Genomic DNA, 20,668 nt, shown 5'->3' on the forward strand with positions numbered 1-20,668 from the left:
ACGAGGCCGCCACGCCGCAGCCAATCAGAGCGATACACTTCACCTCCGAGGCGGCGCGGGCAGCCAGTCAGACAACGGAACTGCAGCCGGGGGGCCGCCGGCCAATGGGAAAGTGAAACGTCAGAGGTTCGCGCCGCCCGGAAGTGCCTTAGAACCGGAGAGAGGAGCGGAGAAAGAGCGCGCTGCTGTAGGAAACCGGAATGTCCACCAATCACGAGGTTCCTTCCCGATTCCGACCAATTGCTTGAGAGAGATCCTTACGTGGTTACCAGTCTGGAAACTACGCCATGTGCACACGTGACGCGCGCTTGCTTTCGGAGGTGCAACCCCAGGAGGTGTCAAAGTACGTGGGGCGTCTTGCATAGAGATAGGCTCTCACAGTACAAACTTATTATAGTCTCGATATTGTAGAAAAGAGGTCTGGTACCTTGTAGAGACGCCGCCGTGGAGACCGACTTAAGTTCAGATTCAGCTTCCAGCACTCCGTAGCGGTGAGGCAACCCCATCCCCATCCCACTTTCGAACCTATTTTCGGCAAAACTAAGGCAAAGCGTTCGCTGGCAGTGTTGGGAATTAATTGAATTATTTTTTTTCTGTTAGTTTCCTAGCAGAGTTGCACACAGTAAGCATGTAATCAATAAAAGGCATTATTATTGTTAGGAGTAGAGCTTGTTCATTGGTTGTTCTTTTCTCCAGTTTTGTTTATCTCCGAAAACTAGTTTCGGAAAGCCTCTCTGCTCAGCTTTACCTCCTGCATAACCTATTCAGATCTTTACCAGTGAACCGTACGGGGTGCACATCCACTATAGTTCCACCCGAGTCATAGTTATCTCTTGCTCGCAAAGGTCGTATAACCGATCTTTCTGCCGCCAAACTTCATATCTCCATACAGTATTTTAAAATTCTGCTCTCCACCCTATGATTGTGTGCACGCGTGAGCACACCAGGGAACCCGGAGATCACAGATTACTAGGCTGGTGGACGAGAGAGCTCAAAATCTTGTCTCCGTCTCTTCAGGACATTGTTGTCGCAGTTGCTATACGGGGTTGGGGGGGGGGTATTCAAGAATCCTTGCTTGTATGGCATGTAAGTGGCAAGCTTCATGGACTGAACTGTCCCCAGCGTCCGCTCACTTTTTTAAAAATTATGTCAAATCATGCCATTCTGCTTAAAAGCTTTAGTGGCTCTTCATTGCACTCAAAGTAAAACGCTAGCTAACTTTATGGTAATTTACAAGGTTGTCTAATTTAATGGTATATGTCCTCACATATTAAATATCTTAGCATGTTCCAGAAAAATCAACTCTCTTCCTTTTAAAACTTTCTTATTGTGTATATTCACTGTATATGGTACTTTCTTGTGCAAGCAAACTGAATAATGCATATATTATGCCCTCTCATCCTTTCCACTCTGTTCTGTTACTCTTTTTGTTTCTCTAGGCAGTTTGGCTTTGCCATATACACACATATGACTTTACCTATATAAAATCTAGGAACCACAAATGAGATAAAACATGTATGTGTTTCTTTGAGACTGGCTTAATTCCCTTTATTCTGTTGCCGTTGAACTCCTAGGTTAATCCTGTAATGTAGCTATTGTGAGTAGTACTGGAACAAACATTGATGTTTTGCCAAAAACCCTTTTCTAATTAAAAAGAAAAAGAAGGTTTATTTTGGAATGCATGCCTGTTGCTCAAGGAGGCCAGAAGAGGGTGGTGAATCCCTTGGAACTGCAGATGGACATGAGCAGCCATGTGGGTGTTAGGAATCAGATCCAGATCCACTAGAAGAACAGTAAATGTTCTTAACCTCTGAGTCTGGCTTACAAGTGTTGTATTGAGAATTTTTACATCCATGTTCATTAGGGAGATAGGTCTCTAACTGTCTTTTCTTTGCTGTGTCTTTGGTACTAGTAGTAGACCAAAACTGACTTCATTTTCAAGAAGTTATTTAATGGAATACTTTGAAAAATAGTGCTGTTTTTCCTAAAGGTGGATTTTTGCAGTGATTTTATCTGGGCTATTTGGGCTTGTCTTAGTCACTGTTCTCTTGCTGTGAAGAGACACCATGACCAAGGCAACTCTTATTTTTAAAAAACCTTCAATTGGGGTTCACTCACAATGTCAGAGGCTTAATTCATTATGTTATGGCCAGGAGCATGGTGGCAGGCAGGCAGGCACTCAGCTGTAGCTGAGAGACACACCCTGGGGGAGAGAGAGAGAGAGAGAGAGAGAGAGAGAGAGAGAGAGAGAGAGAGAGAGAGAGAAACAGACAGACAGACAGACAGACAGACACAGACAGACTGAGGCATGGAGGGACAGAGACACACAGAGCACACACCTAGAGCTATTTGTCATGGCCTTTTGAAGCCTCAAAGCCCACCCCCCTGTGACACTTTTCCCCCGACTACCTACTCCAACAAGGACACAATCCTTTCAAATCCTACTCCTTTCAAAGAGTTCCACTCCCTAGTGACTATGCATTCAAATATCTGAGCCTTTAGGGGCCATTCTTCAAACCGACTCTGGGCTCCTTGTAGTTGTGAGGCTTTTGTGGTTGCTTTGAGTTAGTTTTACTGCTTCGGTACTGATGCTTGTTACACAGTTGTTTATATTCTTTATCTCTTTGTGGTCCTGAAGGAATTATCCATTTCTCTTAAGCTTTCCTGAAGATGTGAATTCCGTTGATATCTTGTGATGGTTCCTTTTTTCGTCACTCACTGATTTTGTTGATTTAGGGCTTCTCTCTGGGTTGGATAAGGGTTTGTTGATCCCGTCATCTCATGGAGTCTCCATAGGTTTTCATTTCAGTTTTATTCATGTCTATGCCCCCTTCAGTTTCCTGTTTACTTTGTGTGTGGGCACACGCCTGCACCACGGTGTGCATTTGGAGGTCAGAGGACAACTTGCTGCTGTCATCCTCCTTCCAGCCTGTCAATCCTGAGTATGGAGTTAGGTGGCCAGGCCTGGTGGCAAGTGGTGCCGAGCTTTTGTACTAGATTCATTTCTGTTGCTGTAGTAAACATAACCTAAAGGGAGGAAGAAATACAGGGGGGTGAAGGGTTTCATTTGTCCTTCAGTTCTAGGTTAGGTAAAAAGTCGTGTCATTGTTGAAATGTGTCAAAGGTTTGAGGCAGCTGGTCATACCTCATTCAGTCAGGAGCAGAAACAGAAGTGCCCATGTTGCCTACTTGCTCACAATTCTGCTAGCTTTCTCTCCTTGTACACAGGGCAGAGCCCAGACCGGGGAATGGGCCAGTTAATAATCAAGGCAGTCTTCCTCATTCATGGCCACAGGACCAACCTGATCTAGGTAATTCCTCAATCGAGACTATTTCAGATGACTCTGGGCTTGGCTAGTTGACCGCTAAAAATAGACCATTGCAGTCATCTTGCCACCGTGATCTTGTTTGGTGTCTTACTTTCCACCCACTTACTTGAGGTTTTTCCAAAACCCTAAAGTGAGTTTTAAAATATTTGTGATGTCTCTGTTTTTTTTAAAATACAGGTAGGCACTTTACTTGTAGAACCCATTTATTTCCTGGTTACAGGGAGATGCTCAGCGGGAGAAAAGTGCTTACCATGCAAACCTAAGGACCTGAGTTCAATTCTTGAAACCCTCATTAAAAAGCTAGACGTTGGTGCCTCACATCTGTGATCTTAGCATTTCTACTTCAAGGTGGGAGGCAGAGAAAGGGGATCTGGCAAAATCTTGAAGGCCAGCTAGTCTGTAGCACAAAACAAAGAGACAAACAACAGGAGAGGGTTGGTAAAATGGCTCAGGTGGTATGCTATCAAGTCTGGCTACCTGAGGTCAATTTTTGACCCCCCAAATGGTGGAAAGAGAGAACTGACTCTTGTCCTTGGCTTCTACATGCACCTCACGACCTGTGCATACACAACACACACACACAAACTAAGTGTAAATTAAAATCTTTGAAAGAGTAAGAGAGACTGTGCTCTCATCTCCCGCCTTGCCTTCATTATGTGTTAGGCATTGGTATGTTGTGGTTATCTTATTCTAGTCTATTGATTTAAAGATTGTCAGGTTTATTATTTTAAAGTTATGTGTGCATGTGTGTGTCTTTGTATATGAACGTGTGAATACAGGGGTTCTCAGAGTTCAGAAGAGGCTGTGAGATCTCGTGGAGCTAGAATTACAGTTGGTTGTAAGCCACCCACATGGGTGCTGGGAACCAGACGTTGGTGCTCTGCAAGAGCAGTGTATGCTCTTGACAGCTGAGCCATAGCTCCTAGACTGTCCTCTCCCCGTTGTTGTTCAGTGTCCATGAGTTAGTGTGTGTGTGTTCTGTAGCTCCTCTTGAGTTTCTAGTTTTATCTCTTGGTGACAGATTACACACATGAGATTATTTCAGTTTTCCTGGATTTGTTAAGGCTTACTTTGTGTGCTGTTATGTGCTGTATCTTAGATGTTCTGTGAGATGTTGAGAAGACTGTGGGATGCTTGTAGATATCTGGTAGGTCTGTTTGGCATAGGATGCTGTTGAAATCTGTTTATTTGTTGTCAGGATAGTCTGTGTACCTGTGAGAGTGGGGTCTTAAACTCACCCATTCTTATGCTAGAGATAATCTGTGTCTGCGTCTATTTTATGTCTTTTTAAATATATATATATTCTTTCTGATAAATTCATTTGTTTATTTTTATTTTATGTGTATTGGTATTTTGCCTGCATACATGTGTGTGAGGGAGTCAGATCCCCCAGAACTGGAGTTACAGGCAGTTGTGAGCTGCCATGTGGATCCTGGGAATTGAATTTGGATCCTTTGGAAGAGCAGCCAGTGCTCCTAACTTCTGAGCCATCTTCTCAGCCCCATCTGTGTCTATTTATAGTAGTATCCGTTTTATATAATTGGGTGACCTGTGTTTGGAGAATATGATTTGGAATAGTAACATCTTGATTGATTGTTCCTTAGTCAATATAAAGTGACCTTATCTTTTCTGAATAGATTTGGTTTGAAATATATTTTGTCAGATACTAAATTAGCAACACCCATTTGTTTCCTAGATTCATTTTTTTCGGAATACCCTTTTCCATTCTTTCTCCCCAAGGTCCTTGACGGTAAGATGCATTTCTTGGAGGCAACAAGAGATGACAGCAGCAATAATCTGGGCATAAGCATAAACATGAAAGGCCATTTGAAGGCCATCACGTTCAGTTAGCAAACCCACAGCAGTAGCTTCTCCACTGGGGCCTGTGATTTCCTGGCCATCAGCTTTTGACTGAGTTTAAGTACTGGATTTGCAATACCAGCCATGAATTTCCTCCAGTTCGTTCTGTGGAGCAGACCTTAACTCTAATGGAAAAGAAGTTGGTTTTATCTACAATGGTCATGCCATATCAGAAGGCATGGGATAGGTAAGACTGTTGGTGGCAGTTTTCAGTTTAAGGCAGCACCTTTCATGCACTGTGCAAATTAGGCAACAGGGAGGAAGCTTCCAGCTTAACCCCAGCTTGATTTCTTCATGTCCAGCACCCAAAGTGTGTGATGTCTTCAGCAAGAGGGTCTTTCTGTCTAGTTCTGTGGGCACCCAGTAGCACTGGTGATAACTTGTATAGCTTGTCTAGTTGTTGGCCAACAACTGTTAGGAAGGTGGTCTACCCTTGGTTTTATAGTTCTCATTAATAGCCTTATGGCATCTGGGAGTGTCCTTTCCCACCAATACTCAACACTTCAAACTCTTTAATTATTGCTTTAACACAAGCCTAGGCTTGGTGGAGAGTTTTCTCATTCCCTTGCATATCATCCTTACCTTTACCCAGTTGTAAAGTTTCCAAGGATTTGCAGCTGTGTTAGGTCTAGCATCCTGTGTGAACTGATTGCCTATCCTCCTCTTGGTGTGCCTGTGCCTTTCAGGTTCTTTACTGAGCTGGTAAACTAGCATTATATTGCATGTGATATGAGATCTTTCTGCATAGGGGAGTCAGGATCACTGAAGGCCCACCACCCACGACCCAAGAAATGCCAGTTGATCTCAGGGTCAGCAGCTAAGAGGACACTAGAAAAATGTTAGCAAGATCCAATACAGCATGAAAATACTTCAATATTTATTAATTCTTTTCTCAGAGTATTGGGTATTAGTATGGATGAGAAGTAGTATTTTAGTTTGTCCTCCACAAGCCACATTATTCATACTCCATGAGCCCTCCCTCCTTATCCTAGGGCATTGGCTTAGGGCTACCATGTATCTCTCTGCCTCTAGCAGGCACCAGGCAGGGAAGGAAGACTGCACTAAGGCCAAGAGGGACTATGGCCATCATCTCATCTGATTTGTTACTCTTGGTGATAGCAATTATTGATTGTCAACTTGACTACAACTGAGATGAACTTAAAACCTAAGCAGCTGGGCGCCTGTGAGGGATTTTTTTCCTTTTTTTTTTTTTTTTTTTTTTTTTCTTTCCTTTTTGGATTGGATTTTCAAGGTAGGAAGACCCACTCTAACCCTGCATCATTTGAGGTAGGAAGACCCTCCTTAAGTCTGGCTGCATTTTCTAGTGGCAGCCTATGTAAAAGACATGGAAAGAAACCTTTGTTTTTTTTGCCTGCTTGCCCTCATTCTCACCGGCAAGACCCTATGAGCTGCTGCTGTTGCTGAAGCATTCTCTCATGGAATCAGAGCAGTGGTTTTTAACGTGCAGTGTTCTACCATTTACACACACTGTATAATTTTGTCCTGGAGAAGCTTAAAACCTTCCAGAGTCTCACAAGCACTGCATTTGGCTATTTTGACTTTAGATATTTCAAGTCATTACAAATGCACGTTTTTGCCTTAGTTTGGGTTTTATTGCTATGATGAACACATGACTAAAAGCAACTTAAGAGGCAAAGGCAATATTTGACTTATAGTTAACAGTCCATTGTGGAAGGAAGCCAAGGGATAACTCAAGGCAGGACCCTGGAGACAGGCAGAAACTGAATCAGAGACCATGGAGTAATACTGCTTACTGGCTTACTCAGTTCTTATCCATCACCCACACTGAAGCTAGACTCACACTGCAATCAAGAAAATGCACCCATAGGTCAGTCTGGGGAAGGCAAAAGCTCGGTTGAGATTCCCTCTTCCTAAATCTACGTTTGGTTTGACCAAGACCAACCTGTACTTGGTAGTAGAGAGATAGGTAGAGAACAGCAAGGTTCATCTATAAAACCTGAAGGTCCTCCACTTGTCATGTATTCTCCAGCAAGGCTTCACATTCCGAAGGTTCCTTAACTTTCCTAGGCACATTTCCAGCTAAGGACCAAGTATTCAAACCCATGGGCCTATGTCACCATTCATATGTACTTAACATTCTACTCTTAGCTCCTATGGGTTCATGGCCATCTCATGATGCAGAGAGCATTTAAGTCCAACTTTCAAAGTTCCCATAGCCTTTTCAATGACACCAACACAGATCACAAGTCCAGAGTCTTCTGAGACCCAAGGCAGTCTTTGAACTATATCTACTGCACGACAAAAGGCAGTTACATACTTCCAACACAGTGGGACTGAGTAGACATTCCTAGACCAAAAGCATTACTAAGAACCAACAGAGAAAATAACAAATCCTTTAGTGCCATTTCTGGTACCTGGGACCCCAGTTTCCAAGGCCTAACTATGTCCCTCCAGCTTTGCTACCTGCAATGTACAACAACCTCTTGTGCTGGTTCCACCCTGTATGAAATCTTCCTTGGTATATGTGCCATGAGGATGACATCTCAAACATCTTGGGGTTTCCCTTACAACCCAGGCTTTATCTTCCCAGTTCACACAGCGGCTCCACAGGGACTCTTTGCAGGAACTCCCAACCTGCCACACACATTGCCTGGATTCGCATGCTCTCTGAAACTTCAAAGGAAAAACAACCTCATGACCTCCTCAGTCTTGCACCTTTCATGCATCCAAAATCAGTATACATGGATGATACTACCCATTTCTCCCGGCTCAGGGTGGAGCCTGAATCTCTTGGACCACGTTGTAACAACTTCAGTATGCTTCAGCGGGTAAAAACTTGCCTGTGTAATTGCTAGTTGTGAAGTGGAGACCATAGGGTCTCCTTTTCCAGTTGGGGCCTTAGTTGAGGTTCTCAGGGCTCCTTCTTTTCCGTTTGTTGCTGTGGAGAGCAAGGGCTCCTCTCTAATAGTGCTGACTTCTTAGCCATTACCATCTCTGTTTTTCAAGACATGCCTTGGAGGCAGGTTTAAGCTTCTTACCGCCTTTTCCTCCTCTCCAAATTGCACATATATTTTTTCTGCCTCACTTGTTTTTATTCTAGGCATGTATCAGAGTAATCAGTAGTAACCATGCTACAAACTCAGTGTTAGGCTGTCTTAAAACTTTAGTCTATTACCTTTAGAGTCATGCTTACTCAAATTCTTAGAAAGGAGCAGATTCTGTGCCAAAACATCACACCATTGGTCCCTAGTCTGTGTCCTAACAGTCCTGTGCCTCTCATGAGCATCATGAACTTGGCTCCACTGCCTTGGTCTTTCTGCATCCCTGTCTTCTGGCTTCGCTAGAATGACCCATTACATTCCACTCCAGCATTCAATGCATTTCCATCCTAGAGTTCTAGAGCCTCAGCATTCCACAGAGCAAAAGCCTAAAGGCTATGTGGTCAGCTGTACCACAGCAGTGACACCAATTCTTGGAAACATTTCTTGAATTAGTTTCTTTTCTGCTTATTGTGATAAAACAATAATAACCTGGCTAAAATACAACTTAGAGGGGAATGTGCTTATTTTAGCTCACAGTTCCAAAGCGATAGTCTGTCCTGGTGGGAAGATATGACAGCAAGAACAGAAAGGTGGCTGACCACATTGAAGCAGTTAGACACAGCAGGTCGGTCTCTCTCTCTCTCTCTCTCTCTCTCTCTCTCTCTCCCCCCCCTCCTCTCTCTCTCTCTCTCACACACACACATTAAAGAGTCATTCCCAATTTAGATAGTTCAGTGACAGAATATTCCTGATTAACATAGTTTCTTGAATTGGACCGTTAGTAAGGCTTCCATTTGTGTACTGTACTGAGATTTTTCCTCACTGTACTAAAGGCTGGACCTGATGGCCGTGTGTCTTCTCTCACTGCCGGCTCATCCTCACAGTCATTGTCACAGTTTATTTACTATGGGTTCCAAGTTTTGGGATCCCATGAGGAGCAAAGTGGGGACTAAAACTGAAGTTGTTACCAGGGAGCAGAGTTTAGTTGTACTAGGCCTGACCATGCTTCCTGTTGGTGAAATGTGGATGTGGTGATTCTAGATAGAAAAGCAGTTTTTAAACTTGTTAAAGGAAGCTTAATGAGCCATTCTAAGTATGGAAGACAGTACTGAGGGAAAGTTGAACTGTGGGGGTTTACCTCAAGACATTTCATACGGGAAGAATAATAGGAAGTGGCTTAGATACCATTCCTGTGACATTTTGGCAAAGAATGTATCCACTTTTTGCCCTTGTCCAGAAAAATCTGCCTGAGGCTAAATTGAAGAGCTTTAGATGAATGACATTGGCACAGAGATTTCAAGATAGCCTAGTATTGACTCTGTTGTATGGGTGGTAGTGGTCACTGTTATGCAGATCTATAATGAAAAAGAGTAAGCCAAGTAAGGAAAAAAAAAAAAAAAAAAACAAGGCTGAGGAGAAAAGGAGCACAGGAAGTGTAATGGAGCTAAGTGCAGTGCACAAGGAGATGCAATGTTTAAAGAAAAGCCGAATGCTAAATGGAATAAAGGGAGTGGAGTGGTAACCTCAGGGCAAGGCTCTGCCCAGCTAAGCTTCCAACTTGTGGAAAGAAATTAAGGAAAGGCTTAAGCATGGAACCATCTAAAACAGAGAGCTGATGGACGTGTAAGCTAAGGAAAGCTGTTAAGGCCAGGTATGTGTCAGAGATGACCCTACATGGATGTCATGAGGTCAGAGTGGCCATTATGTGATGCTGTGAAGTTGAAGCCTGGTTTACCTTGGAAACCCTAAGACTTTGGAGATGCCAGAGTGGTAGGATACCTGCCAGAGAGACCTGCTAACAGGATGTGGAACCAGCCAAAAAGAGGGAGAGGATGGAGGGAGGGAGGGAAGGATGGAGGGAGGGAGGGAGGGCAGAGTTTTGTTGCAGACAACAAAGCTGAAAGGAGTTGGAGATCTGAAGAGCACTTTTACATCAGACATGGAGATGCTGGCTTTCTGTTTTCCTCTGGTCCAGTATTTCCTCTGTGTGCTCCCATTCCTCCCTTTTGGAATGGTAATGTGCATTCTGTGCCATTGTACATTGGCAGTATGCGATCTGCTTTTTTATTTTGGTTTCACTGGGGGTTTCAGTTAAGAGATTTCTACGAGTCTCATGAAAGACTGAAGTTGGACTTTTAAACAATTTTGAGACTGTGAGAGCCTGTAGACAGTCTCTTTGCAAGATTGGGCTGCAGATACTGACCTGTCGGTTGGCTGTCCTTCTCAGGAGGTGTCACAGCGCTGGGCAGTCCTTCGGGGGTCAGGTTGAGAATACCCTTCTTATCACAGTGCTGGGCCTGGCCTCAGGAGCCAAGAGGCAGATACAGTCAGGTCCTTCCCCATGTTGGGCATTCCACTCAAAACCAGCCAACTCTAGCTCTAGTCTGACTACGTCTGCACTTGCTGAATAGATAGGCCTTTTGCAAAGTTCCTTCCCCAAAGCCTAAAGGAAATTTGCTGTCCTGGTTTCAGCACATTTGTTTGGGTTCCCACAGTGTTTGGAACAGAGATCTAAAATGGCTTCTGCTCTCTTCTTGTTGAATACCTAGAAGAGAGGGGTTTTCTCGTGTCTTAGTCTACTTTCTGTCGCTGTGGCAAAAGCATGGTAACTTAAAGCAACTCAGGGAGGAGAGGGTTTATCTGACTTATAAGTAACAGTAAGACAAGGTTGACTCAGAGCAGAAGCCAGAACAGAGGCCATCTAGGAGCGCAGCTTACAAGCGTGCTCCAGTGGCTTGCTCAGCCTGCTTTCTTATACCATGCAGGTCTACCTGTCCAGGGCTAGCACTGTCCACAGTGGGCTAGACCCTAACATACCACATTTGTCAGGAAAATGCCCCCAGGGACATGGCCACAGGCCACAGGCAGTTCTTCAATTGATGACTTCAATTGCCTCTTCCCAGATGACTTCAGTTTGTGTCAAGTTGACAAAAATTAACCACTGCCCATGGTGTCCTTCCTTACCCCTTCAATGTTTGTCTCAGAGTTCTTGGAGGGGAGGGGAGGCTCCGTTTTATGCTCTGACTCCTCTCTCACTGGGAGAAGAGTGCTTACCTAAGAGGAACTATTACTTCTTATGGTCTATTTATCTTTTGTAAGAGGAACTATTACCTTTTATGTTCTATCACACCTAGAGAAGCTATGAAGAACTAGGAAAACAGAAATGTTGAAAGCCAGTAAGATGAAGTTTTCTTAGGATTCGGTCGAGCTCGCCTGCCTTTCCACCCTTTGGTTACAGGAACTTTACAGGTACCCACCCCAGAGTAGCTATAAACTGCCATTAGTGTTCTAATTGTCCATCAGTACCAGCCGCGTGGAGGACCACAATTCTATGGAGCCATAGAAAACTTCCTACTCCTGGCGTGAAGGGCACAGCGCCAGAAAATTCCCAGCCCCAGGAATCAGTTAGCCTCAGTCCTAGCAAGCCAGCTTCGCCCTAGCCTTGGTACCCTACAGTGGTGGAAGGCCTGGCGCTTGCGCACTGAGGATGTGGCCACGGCTGGGGGCTGGGCGGGTGAAGGGGATGCTCCTGCTGGGGCTGCGGAGAAGGGTGGTGGTGAGTGCTTGAGTGCTGCCCTGGTAACTAATGGTCCTGCGACCTCGGGGAGGGTCGATTGTCTGTCCTGGGGCCGCGAACTCAGCAAACTCAGTCTACACCTTTAGCCATTCCAACTCCATTCAGGACAGCGGAGGAGTGGCAGACCCAGGGGATTTCCCCAGGTCCTTGCCTTGCCCTCCGGAGCCAGCGGCCAGGTCGCAGCCCCCTGGTTTGTATCTACCAACTGCCCTGAGTCATAACGGGTCGTCAGCACCCTGTGCCCGGGCCTCGAAAACACGAAAACACCGTCTCCGTTTGGGAGAAAACCAAGGGGGCTTCCTGATGGAGCCTGGATTGGAGCAGACTCCACTCATACCTCATTTGAGCTGACCTTTCCTTGTCCTTTCATCTGGTGCTTTAAGGGCCTCGTGCCTGAGGGTGTCATCCTCTTCCTATAACCACCGTTTTTAGAAATCCTTCCTGTATGACTTCGCAAAGTACCTTTGTAGCCATGGATTGCTCACAGCAGACCAAAGCCTAAATCAAAGTGTGCCAAACTAAATACATGAACTCAGACAAGTTCCCTAACTTCTTAAATCTTCTTGTCTGAAGCAAGGGAAGTGTAGGTGATTATGTGAATGAGAGGGAGTGAAAGGACTTAGCACTTAACACCCTGTAGAGCACATAAGTGCTCTGTCAATTTTTTTCTTTTAAAAAATATATACTTATTTTTATGCGTATGGATGTTTTGTAATGACTATGCACATGGTTACTGGGAATTGAACCCAGGTCTTTTGGAAGAGCAGTCAGTGCTCTTAACCACTGAACCATCTCTGCTGCCTGATTATTTCTTTTCAGAATGGAATAATACAATATTTCTCATTGGTCATATGAAAAGTCCTTTTCAAGTAATGTTAGTGCTAAGGAGTGTTCCTAAGGATGGATGTTTCGGTTAAATGATGCTGCAGTTCATAGTTGTGTTGGGAAGGGGGACTCTATGTCAGGAGTTCCAGAAATGACGTTTTTGTAAATGCTTGTCTAAAAATCCCTGGGAAGCAACCCATAGTACATGGTGTACAGGGAGATGGCAGTCAGCATTCTGTGTAATAGCTGAGCCATGCACACTTTAAAGTGGGAGCTGTAAAGGTAAAGGAGAGTGAGGTAGATAGGGCCCTCTCACCGAGTCAACAACCAGCAGTATTTACCCATCTTGTTTTTTATGACAAACTGGGAACAACTAAGTGTTGGAAAGTAACTGGAATACTTTAGGAATGCTGGGCTACCTTGAAAGTGATACAGAATTGTATATATGTACCATAGCCATGAATAATCAAAGTCTCATGAAATCTAGGAAACACACAAGTACCAGAAGCTGGTAACTAATTTCCCTCAGGTGGGGGAGCATGAGTGACCCCACTTGTGTCCTATGACTGTGTGCAGCCAGTCTGCAGGCGCTGTACCAAGACTGAGCACAGCAGACAGCAGAGCCAGTTCAGCGCTGCAGAGAGCTTGTCCACTGATGCCTTCCCTCTCCCCGACCCATTTGCACACACAGTCTAGGGTGCCACCTGCTGTTGTAAATGTCATGCATACATACTGCTTGGTGACCACCTCGCATATTCAGATCTTTGAGAATACTTTTAAATTTTAATTCCTTTTGTTTATTTAGTTGGGGAGGGGTGGGGAGCTGTGGGGATTGGAGGATAACCTGCAGAAATGGGTTTCCCTTTTAAGCATGTGAATCTGGAGGGTTGAATTCAGGTGACCCTGTATAGCCAAATCATTATCAACCAGCTGTCTTCTGCATGTAATTGATATTACTGTAAAAACTTGTTACACTTGTGTCTTCATTTTCTAGGCAGGGATATAACCCAGACTTACACATTTACATACTTTTAAACAACCATTTCAGACAAATTTGAATAAGATACATTTTTGCATAGGTGTTTGATTGTTTATTTTTTTCTTTCTCAAATAGATTGCAGTGGAATCTGACCAAAAGCCTGTTTTGCTTTTGATGAGAGCCACAGCTGTGGTTAAACTGAGGCTACCATGCACTTAAAGATCGTTAAGGAAGAATCTCTTTTTAAGGAAGTGGGTAAATGAGATTTCTTTCATGTCGGTAAAGAGGCTTTGTTTTCTAGGTATGCAAAGAAGCCTGTTTGTCCTGATGTCTTCAGAGAGACAATGGATCAGTCTGGAGTTCTCCTCTGGGTAAAGGCAGAACCTTTTATAGTGGGTGCCTTGCAGGAGCCACCTCCATCCAAATTGAGTCTTCACTACCTCAAGAAGGTAGCTGCCTATGTGCGCACTCGGGCCACCGAACGTGCCTACCCACGCCTCTACTGGCCAACCTGGAGGCACATTGCGTGTGGGAAGCTGCAGCTGGCTAAGGATCTAGCATGGCTTTACTTTGAAATATTTGATAATCTTTCTGAGAGGACACCTGAGGAACGCCTGGAATGGTCTGAAATTTTGTCCAACTGCACAACCAAAGATGAAGTTGAAAAGCAAAGAAATCAGGTATGGACTGGTGTGTATGCAGTTCCTCTGAGAAGTAAAGAGATGAGGTGTGGACTGGTGTGTATGCAGTTCCTCTGAGAAGTAAAGAGATGAGGTGTGGACTGGTGTGTATGCAGTTCCTCTGAGAAGTAAAGAGATGAGGTGTGGACTGGTGTGTATGCAGTTCCTCTGAGAAGTAAAGAGATCAGGTGTGGACTGGTGTGTATGCAGTTCCTCTGAGAAGTAGAGAGATCAGGTATGGACTGGTGTGTATGCAGTTCCTCTGAGAAGTAAAGAGATGAGGTGTGGACTGGTGTGTATGCAGTTCCTCTGAGAAGTAAAGAGATGAGGTGTGGACTGGTGTGTATGCAGTTCCTCTGAGAAGTAAAGAGATGAGGTGTGGACTGGTGTGTATGCAGTTCCTCTGAGAAGTAAAGAGATCAGGTATGGACTGGTGTGTATGCAGTTCCTCTGAGAAGTAGAGATCAGGTGTGGACTGGTGTGTATGCAGGTCCTCTGAGAAGTAACCCATTCTTAGTTCTAAACCCACAGTATAGTTTGAGGCGTTGGGCTGTTGGCGGCTGTGACTCTACAGTACCGTTTGAATTTTAGCATTTCCAGTTGGGAAGTGTTTTTAGATATATGTGTTTGATTAATTAGTCCTTACTTACTAGTCCGTATTTCTCTACTCCTGAAGGAAGCATGAATTGAAAACTCTTCCACTGACTTTAAACATATTTTGGGCAGTAGAATGTTACAAATTGCTGATACATTACAGGCAGCGGCACCGTGCTGGAGTCTCTTTTCCAGTCTTTGCCTTCTCCCTACTCGGCCGCCTCATTCTAACTAGACTGATGGAGAATAGCCTTGGCTGCATGTTAGAACTAAGTAGCTATCCGGACCGATACTCATTCACCCATGTGGTAATAAGATAAGCCACAGACTGGGCCAGCGTTAAAGAGCTTTAGTATGGCTCATAGTGCTAGAGATGCGACGTTGACAGGCCATGGCTCTAGCATTCGTGCTGGGAGAGACCTGCAGTAGAATGGGAAGGTGGCACGTGGTGAGGGACACTGTTTGCCTGTGAGTGTATGACAGTCTCCCACCCTCTTACAAAGCCAACAGTCTTGAATCTCAGGCCTCGGATCTGATACCCTGTTTAACCTAATCGCCTCCTCAGCTCCACTTCATGCTATAGTCACATCTCCCCCTTGGTTCCTCAGTCTGACGATCAAAGCTCAACATGAATATTCAGAATGGACGGACACATTTTATCATTCTGCTTCTGCCTCTTGTTCCACACAACTCATATGCTAACAGACAGAATCATATTCTGTGAGAGTCCCTAAATCTTAACTTATTGAAATGCTAGTTACTCATTGGAGGTCCAAGGCAAACTCTTCAGTTATGAGATTGTAAAATCAAGTTTTCTATTCATAGTATGTAGTGGGATAGGCTGTGCTGTGGGTGAACGTTGCTATCCCAAAGGGAGTAGTTAAACAGCAGTAACTAGCCCAGAGCACATCCAGACACCATCAGAGCAGACACAAGTTGTTAAGACTCTAAATCCCCTTGTGGTAGGTTGGGGTTGCATCCTGAAGCCACAAGCAGCTCTTCCTTCTCTGACTCTCAGGCTCAGCCCTCAGTGTAGAGTCTCATGACGGCAGTGTTCTGGAAAGCAGGCGAGAGTGTATGGAGAGTGCTCAGAGCCTGTTCCTGAGACGGTTCTTCCCTTCAAGGCACTGGGCCTGTGAGACAGTTCTTCCCTTTAAGGCCCCGGGCCTGTGGTAGGAGAGGTAGCCCTGCAGACTTCTGAGGTACCCTCCACATCACTTTCCTCTTGTCCTGAGGACAAGAGGATCTTGTCCTCATTTTATCCATGCCGATCTCATGCTAGGTTACTGGATGCACTCCTACATGATAAGTTTTTGCTCCTTTCCAGGAGGATCTGTAAATCTTTCAAATCCTTTTGCTTTGTTTCCTTTCAAATTAGAGATTCTATTTTTAGATGGTGCTTCTAAACCCTTCTTCCTGCAGTTCAGAGGTAACCCAGGGGCAGCGTGCATGGCAACTCTGTTGTTTTAATATTTTCTGTGCCAGGCCCCCCAGTTTGTCACTTTTAAATTCTGCTTTCCATAAATCTCTAAGTGGCTATGGGGCATACCCCTCTTGCAAGAACTAACTCAAAGAATCCTGGGAGAACTGCACCTCTTCTGAGGGCAGCACTCAGCAAGACCTAGCGCCCTAGCAGGCCTCTCACAGGTCCACTGTCTCCTCACATTGCCATGCTGGCTTCTAGCTTCAACATATGACTCACCCAAACCACAGAGGCCAACACCTCAGCCATCATGGGCTCCGTAGCTAGTAGGAATGACTGGTGTGCAAAAAGGTTAGAGTACAAGTTGAGAAATGGGTTTGAGAGCTTTTCATTCTTATGGTAGAAATGACTCGCAGAGTATATTAATTATATATAGCAGGTTAATTATAGTAACAGCAGCTTAGGATAACTGTTTCTCATTTCCCCAACAGTCCTGCACAGCTGCACTGGGTGAATCTGTGGGCTCTTGTGTGAGCAGTAACGCAAGAAACCACATTTCTGTATCTTGGGTCACTTAGTGTTAAATGACTTTGCTGGGCAGGGGGAATGAAACAATGAAATACAGAGGCTTAGGGTAACAACAGTTTATTTCTTGTTCGTTTTACACAGAGGTTCCACTTGAGCCGCAGCTCTCCTCCAGGGAGTGCTTGACAGCATACCTCTTCTCCTGTGGGAAGAGATAGCTTCTTTGTAGAGCGTGCCTGTTCTTGTCACAGATGGGAAGAGCAACAGAGGGGGGAAAATGGTGCCTTTCCTCCCATGAGGAGCTTGAGAACAGGTCTTTACTCTGAAGCCGTCACCACGGTAACAGCCACAGGTCTATCTGTCACCTTCCTGAATTTCTCCCACATGCGTTATTATTTCACTAGTGCATATATTAAGAGCACATGCATTGTAACTTTTTGGAAAACCTTACCTATTTACTGCGGTGCTGTTAGCTGGAGGCGTGGTGCTGTATCACAGACCCACAGAACTAAATCACCTTGTACAGTTGAAGCTTTGTTAGGTTCGCCATTGCCTCAGCATTTGACGGCCACTGTTCACTGTGCTTCTGTGCACGTAGCGAGCGAGTTTTAGATCTCACGTATGCTGTGGTTGGAACATGGTTGGAGCATCTTCTACAGAATCCCTTGTTAGGATTTACTGCTCATTGTGAGCGATTGAGAGGACACAGACCTGGTCTGAGCAAGGTCTCATGGCACAGGCCTGTAATCCCAGCTTAGCTCCTAAACAGGCAGGAGCATCATAGGTTTAGGGCAGCCTGGGCTACAGAGTGAGCTTAAGTGTAGCTTAGACAACTTGGCCTCAAAATAATAAATAAATAAAATGCACACAATCTATAAAAGATCCTAATGACTCCACCAGACAAACACTTTCAGAAAAGTAGAAGGATACAAGAAAAACATACAAAAAATCAGTAATTTTTCTTTATCCTAAGAATTAACTTTCTGAGAAAGAAAGAAGAAAGCAACCTTGGAATAAACATAAACAAGAAGGTGAAAGACCTCTATAATGAACCACTGAAGAAGGGGATTGAAGAAGACACAGAAAATAAAAATGGCATCAACACTCACAGATAACAAAAGTAATGTTATAAAAAATGACAGTATTACCAAAAGTCATCCACAGGCTCTGCGCAGCCCAGAGTTTTGATGGCATTTTTCATAATGTGAGGAAGAATGATCTTAGAAGCCTTATAGAAACACCAGTGACCCTGAATAGCCAGAGCAGTTCTGTGGAGAAAAAGCAAGGTTGCAGATACCGCAGTACCTGACCGTAAGTTACTGAAGGGAGCCACAGTAACAACAACAACTGTAGATGATAGAAGAGCAACAAAGCGAGCACAGGTACAGCCCCCTCAGCTTCCACAGACGTGAAAGCACGTCGGAGAGATGCCGTCGTGGTACTGGGAAAACTGGATATCCATACGTAGAAAAATAAAACCAGACCCTCTGTCTCTGAACAAAAACAATTCAAAATGCACCAAAGACCTGAAACTCCAAAACTTTTAAAGGAGAAAAGCATAAGATACAGATGTAGCCAAGGACACGCTGAAACGGACTCCGGGAGCACAGGACATAAGCTAGGAGTTGTTAATGGTGACTGCACGAGATTTAAAACTGCACAGTTAAAGAGGATTTCAGAAGAGTAAACACACATCATAGGATGAGAGAATGTGAACCACTCCTCTCATGGATTGATAGCTAGTATCTAGAGAACAGTCTAGACTTCTGAGGACCATGTGTACGGTTATACTGCATAGCAGCCAAAACGTAGGGTCAGCTTAGTTGTCCACAGTAGATGAGTGAATAAAGAAAATGTATGTATGCTCAATGGAGCTGTATAGGAAAATGGAATTAGCCCTTACTACTGTATGTGATTTATGTGTATGATGATGTCATAACAAAGTCCACTGTTCATGTAATGAATATGTGCTATTAAAATTCTTTAAAAATAGCACTCCAAAATCTAATCTATCGACAATGTTTAGAGACAGGTGCCTTTGGAGCGTGATTAGGTTCAGGTAAGGTCATTAGAATCGGGTTTATTTACTTAAGGGTTACAGTCCATTCAGGGAAGTCAGCAGGAACTCAGGTGGGAACCTAGAGACAAGAACTGAAGGAGAGAGAGAGAGAAGTGCTACTTACTACCTGGCCTCCTCTGGCTTGTCCACTGCTTTTTCTATACAACCTGGGATCATCTTCCCAGGACTGGCACAACTTACTGTGGGCTGGACCTCGTATATCAAGCATTAATCAAGAAGATGCCCCACAGACATGACCAGGGGTCATGCCAATGGAGGCAGTTCCTCAGTTCAGTCACTCTAGTTTGTGTCAAGTGGACAGAGACTAGCCAGCACGGCTGGAACACTCAAGTGTGGACTCAGATACATTACTTGATTGGAGTCTGAAACACATGAGCTTCAAGACACGCCCTTCCTCAAATAAGATGACAGCAACAGAACAGTAGTGATTTTGGATTCAGTTGTGTATGGCTTTGTTTGTTTTAAAGGGGGCTCACTGTGTAGTCCAGGATGGGTTCAGACTCAAAGCTCCTTCCAGTGTGACTTACTGAATGCTGGAATTATAGACATATGCTACGACACTGGCATTTTCTCTAAGTCAGACAAGCTCTTTTAGGTGGTTTACAAGAGCCCGAGACCCATTCCCCTCCGGCATGCACATGCATGAGGAAACTGCATAGTTCCTTTTGCCACACTGACCAGCTTTAGTTGTTACGCTGATGCCTGGGGTTTTCTTAGTGAGCCTGTGAATCTAGGTTAAACCTTAATGTCTGGTTGAGCTCTCCTTCCATTTGTTCACTTACTTTCTCCAGTAACTGAGGCTGCCTTTTCACCTGCAGTGTACATACGGAAAGTGTGTTGGTTTTCAGAAGTCACTCCAGTTTTGTGGTGTAGCAATTTCTCCATCTGGCATCGCGAATGGTAGCTGTTTCTAAATTCGATACTTTAACGCTTTTTTTTTTTTTTTTTTTTTTGGAGCTGGGGACCGAACCCAGGGCCTTGCGCTTCCTAGGTAAGCGCTCTACCACTGAGCTAAATCCCCAGCCCCCTAAATTCGATACTTTAAAGATCAAGCTTTGGAGCCCTAGTTTACTGTATACTGAATTGTAAACTAGTTGTCAGTAAGGTATATACATCTCTTATTTTCCAAACAGCTTTCTGTGGACACGCTGCAATTTCTGCTCTTCCTGTACATCCAGCAGTTAAACAAGATCTCGCTGCGGACATCGTTCATTGGGGAAGAATGGCCCAGTCCCAGAAACAGACCGAAGTCTCCTAGCCCAGCCGAAAGGTCCAGTTGTCACAATAAGGTATTGCTCATAACTTATAAAGGAAATACTTCCCCTCCACTAAAAAGTGTGTTGAAATTAAGCTGGGCATCGTAGAGCAGCTGTATAAGGACAGCACTGTCTGCCACAGTCACAGTGTATAAGGGACAGCACTGTCTGCCACAGTCACAGTGTATAAGGACAGCACTGTCTGCCACAGTCACAGTGTATAAGGACAGCACTGCCTGCCACAGTCACAGTGTATAAGGACAGCACTCTGCCTGCCACAGTCACAGTGTATAAGGACAGCACTGTCTGCCACAGTCACAGTGTATAAGGGACAGCACTGTCTGCCACAGTCACAGTGTATAAGGGACAGCACTGTCTGCCACAGTCACAGTGTATAAGGGACAGCACTCTGCCTGCCACAGTCACAGTGTATAAGGACAGCACTGTCTGCCACAGTCACAGTGTATAAGGGACAGCACTGTCTGCCACAGTCACAGTGTATAAGGGACAGCACTGT

The 20,668-nt window shown here is 44.5% G+C and overlaps 1 protein-coding gene across 4 annotated transcripts in view; it reads left to right on the forward strand.

Annotated features, from left to right (window-relative positions):
• Positions 1-119: 119 nt before the first annotated feature.
• Positions 120-20,668, forward strand: part of Tbccd1 (TBCC domain containing 1) — a 37,173-nt gene continuing 16,624 nt past the window's right edge. Inside the window, exons 1-4 of one of the 4 annotated variants that reach the window (NM_001012016.1) lie at positions 10,104-10,226; positions 11,347-11,461; positions 13,895-14,273; positions 20,029-20,184. In NM_001012016.1, coding sequence (NP_001012016.1) covers positions 13,938-14,273; positions 20,029-20,184 — 492 coding nt within the window. In that variant the 5' untranslated portion in view covers positions 10,104-10,226; positions 11,347-11,461; positions 13,895-13,937. Of the gene's footprint in view, positions 344-10,103; positions 10,227-11,346; positions 11,462-11,516; positions 11,769-13,894; positions 14,274-20,028; positions 20,185-20,668 lie in introns of those variants that run through there. The other 3 variants (XM_006248545.5, XM_039088290.2, XM_039088289.2) reach the window with 3 other exon arrangements.

Source organism: Rattus norvegicus, chromosome 11, assembly GCF_036323735.1.
Source record: "Rattus norvegicus strain BN/NHsdMcwi chromosome 11, GRCr8, whole genome shotgun sequence".
NCBI classification, from domain to species: Eukaryota; Metazoa; Chordata; class Mammalia; order Rodentia; family Muridae; genus Rattus; species Rattus norvegicus.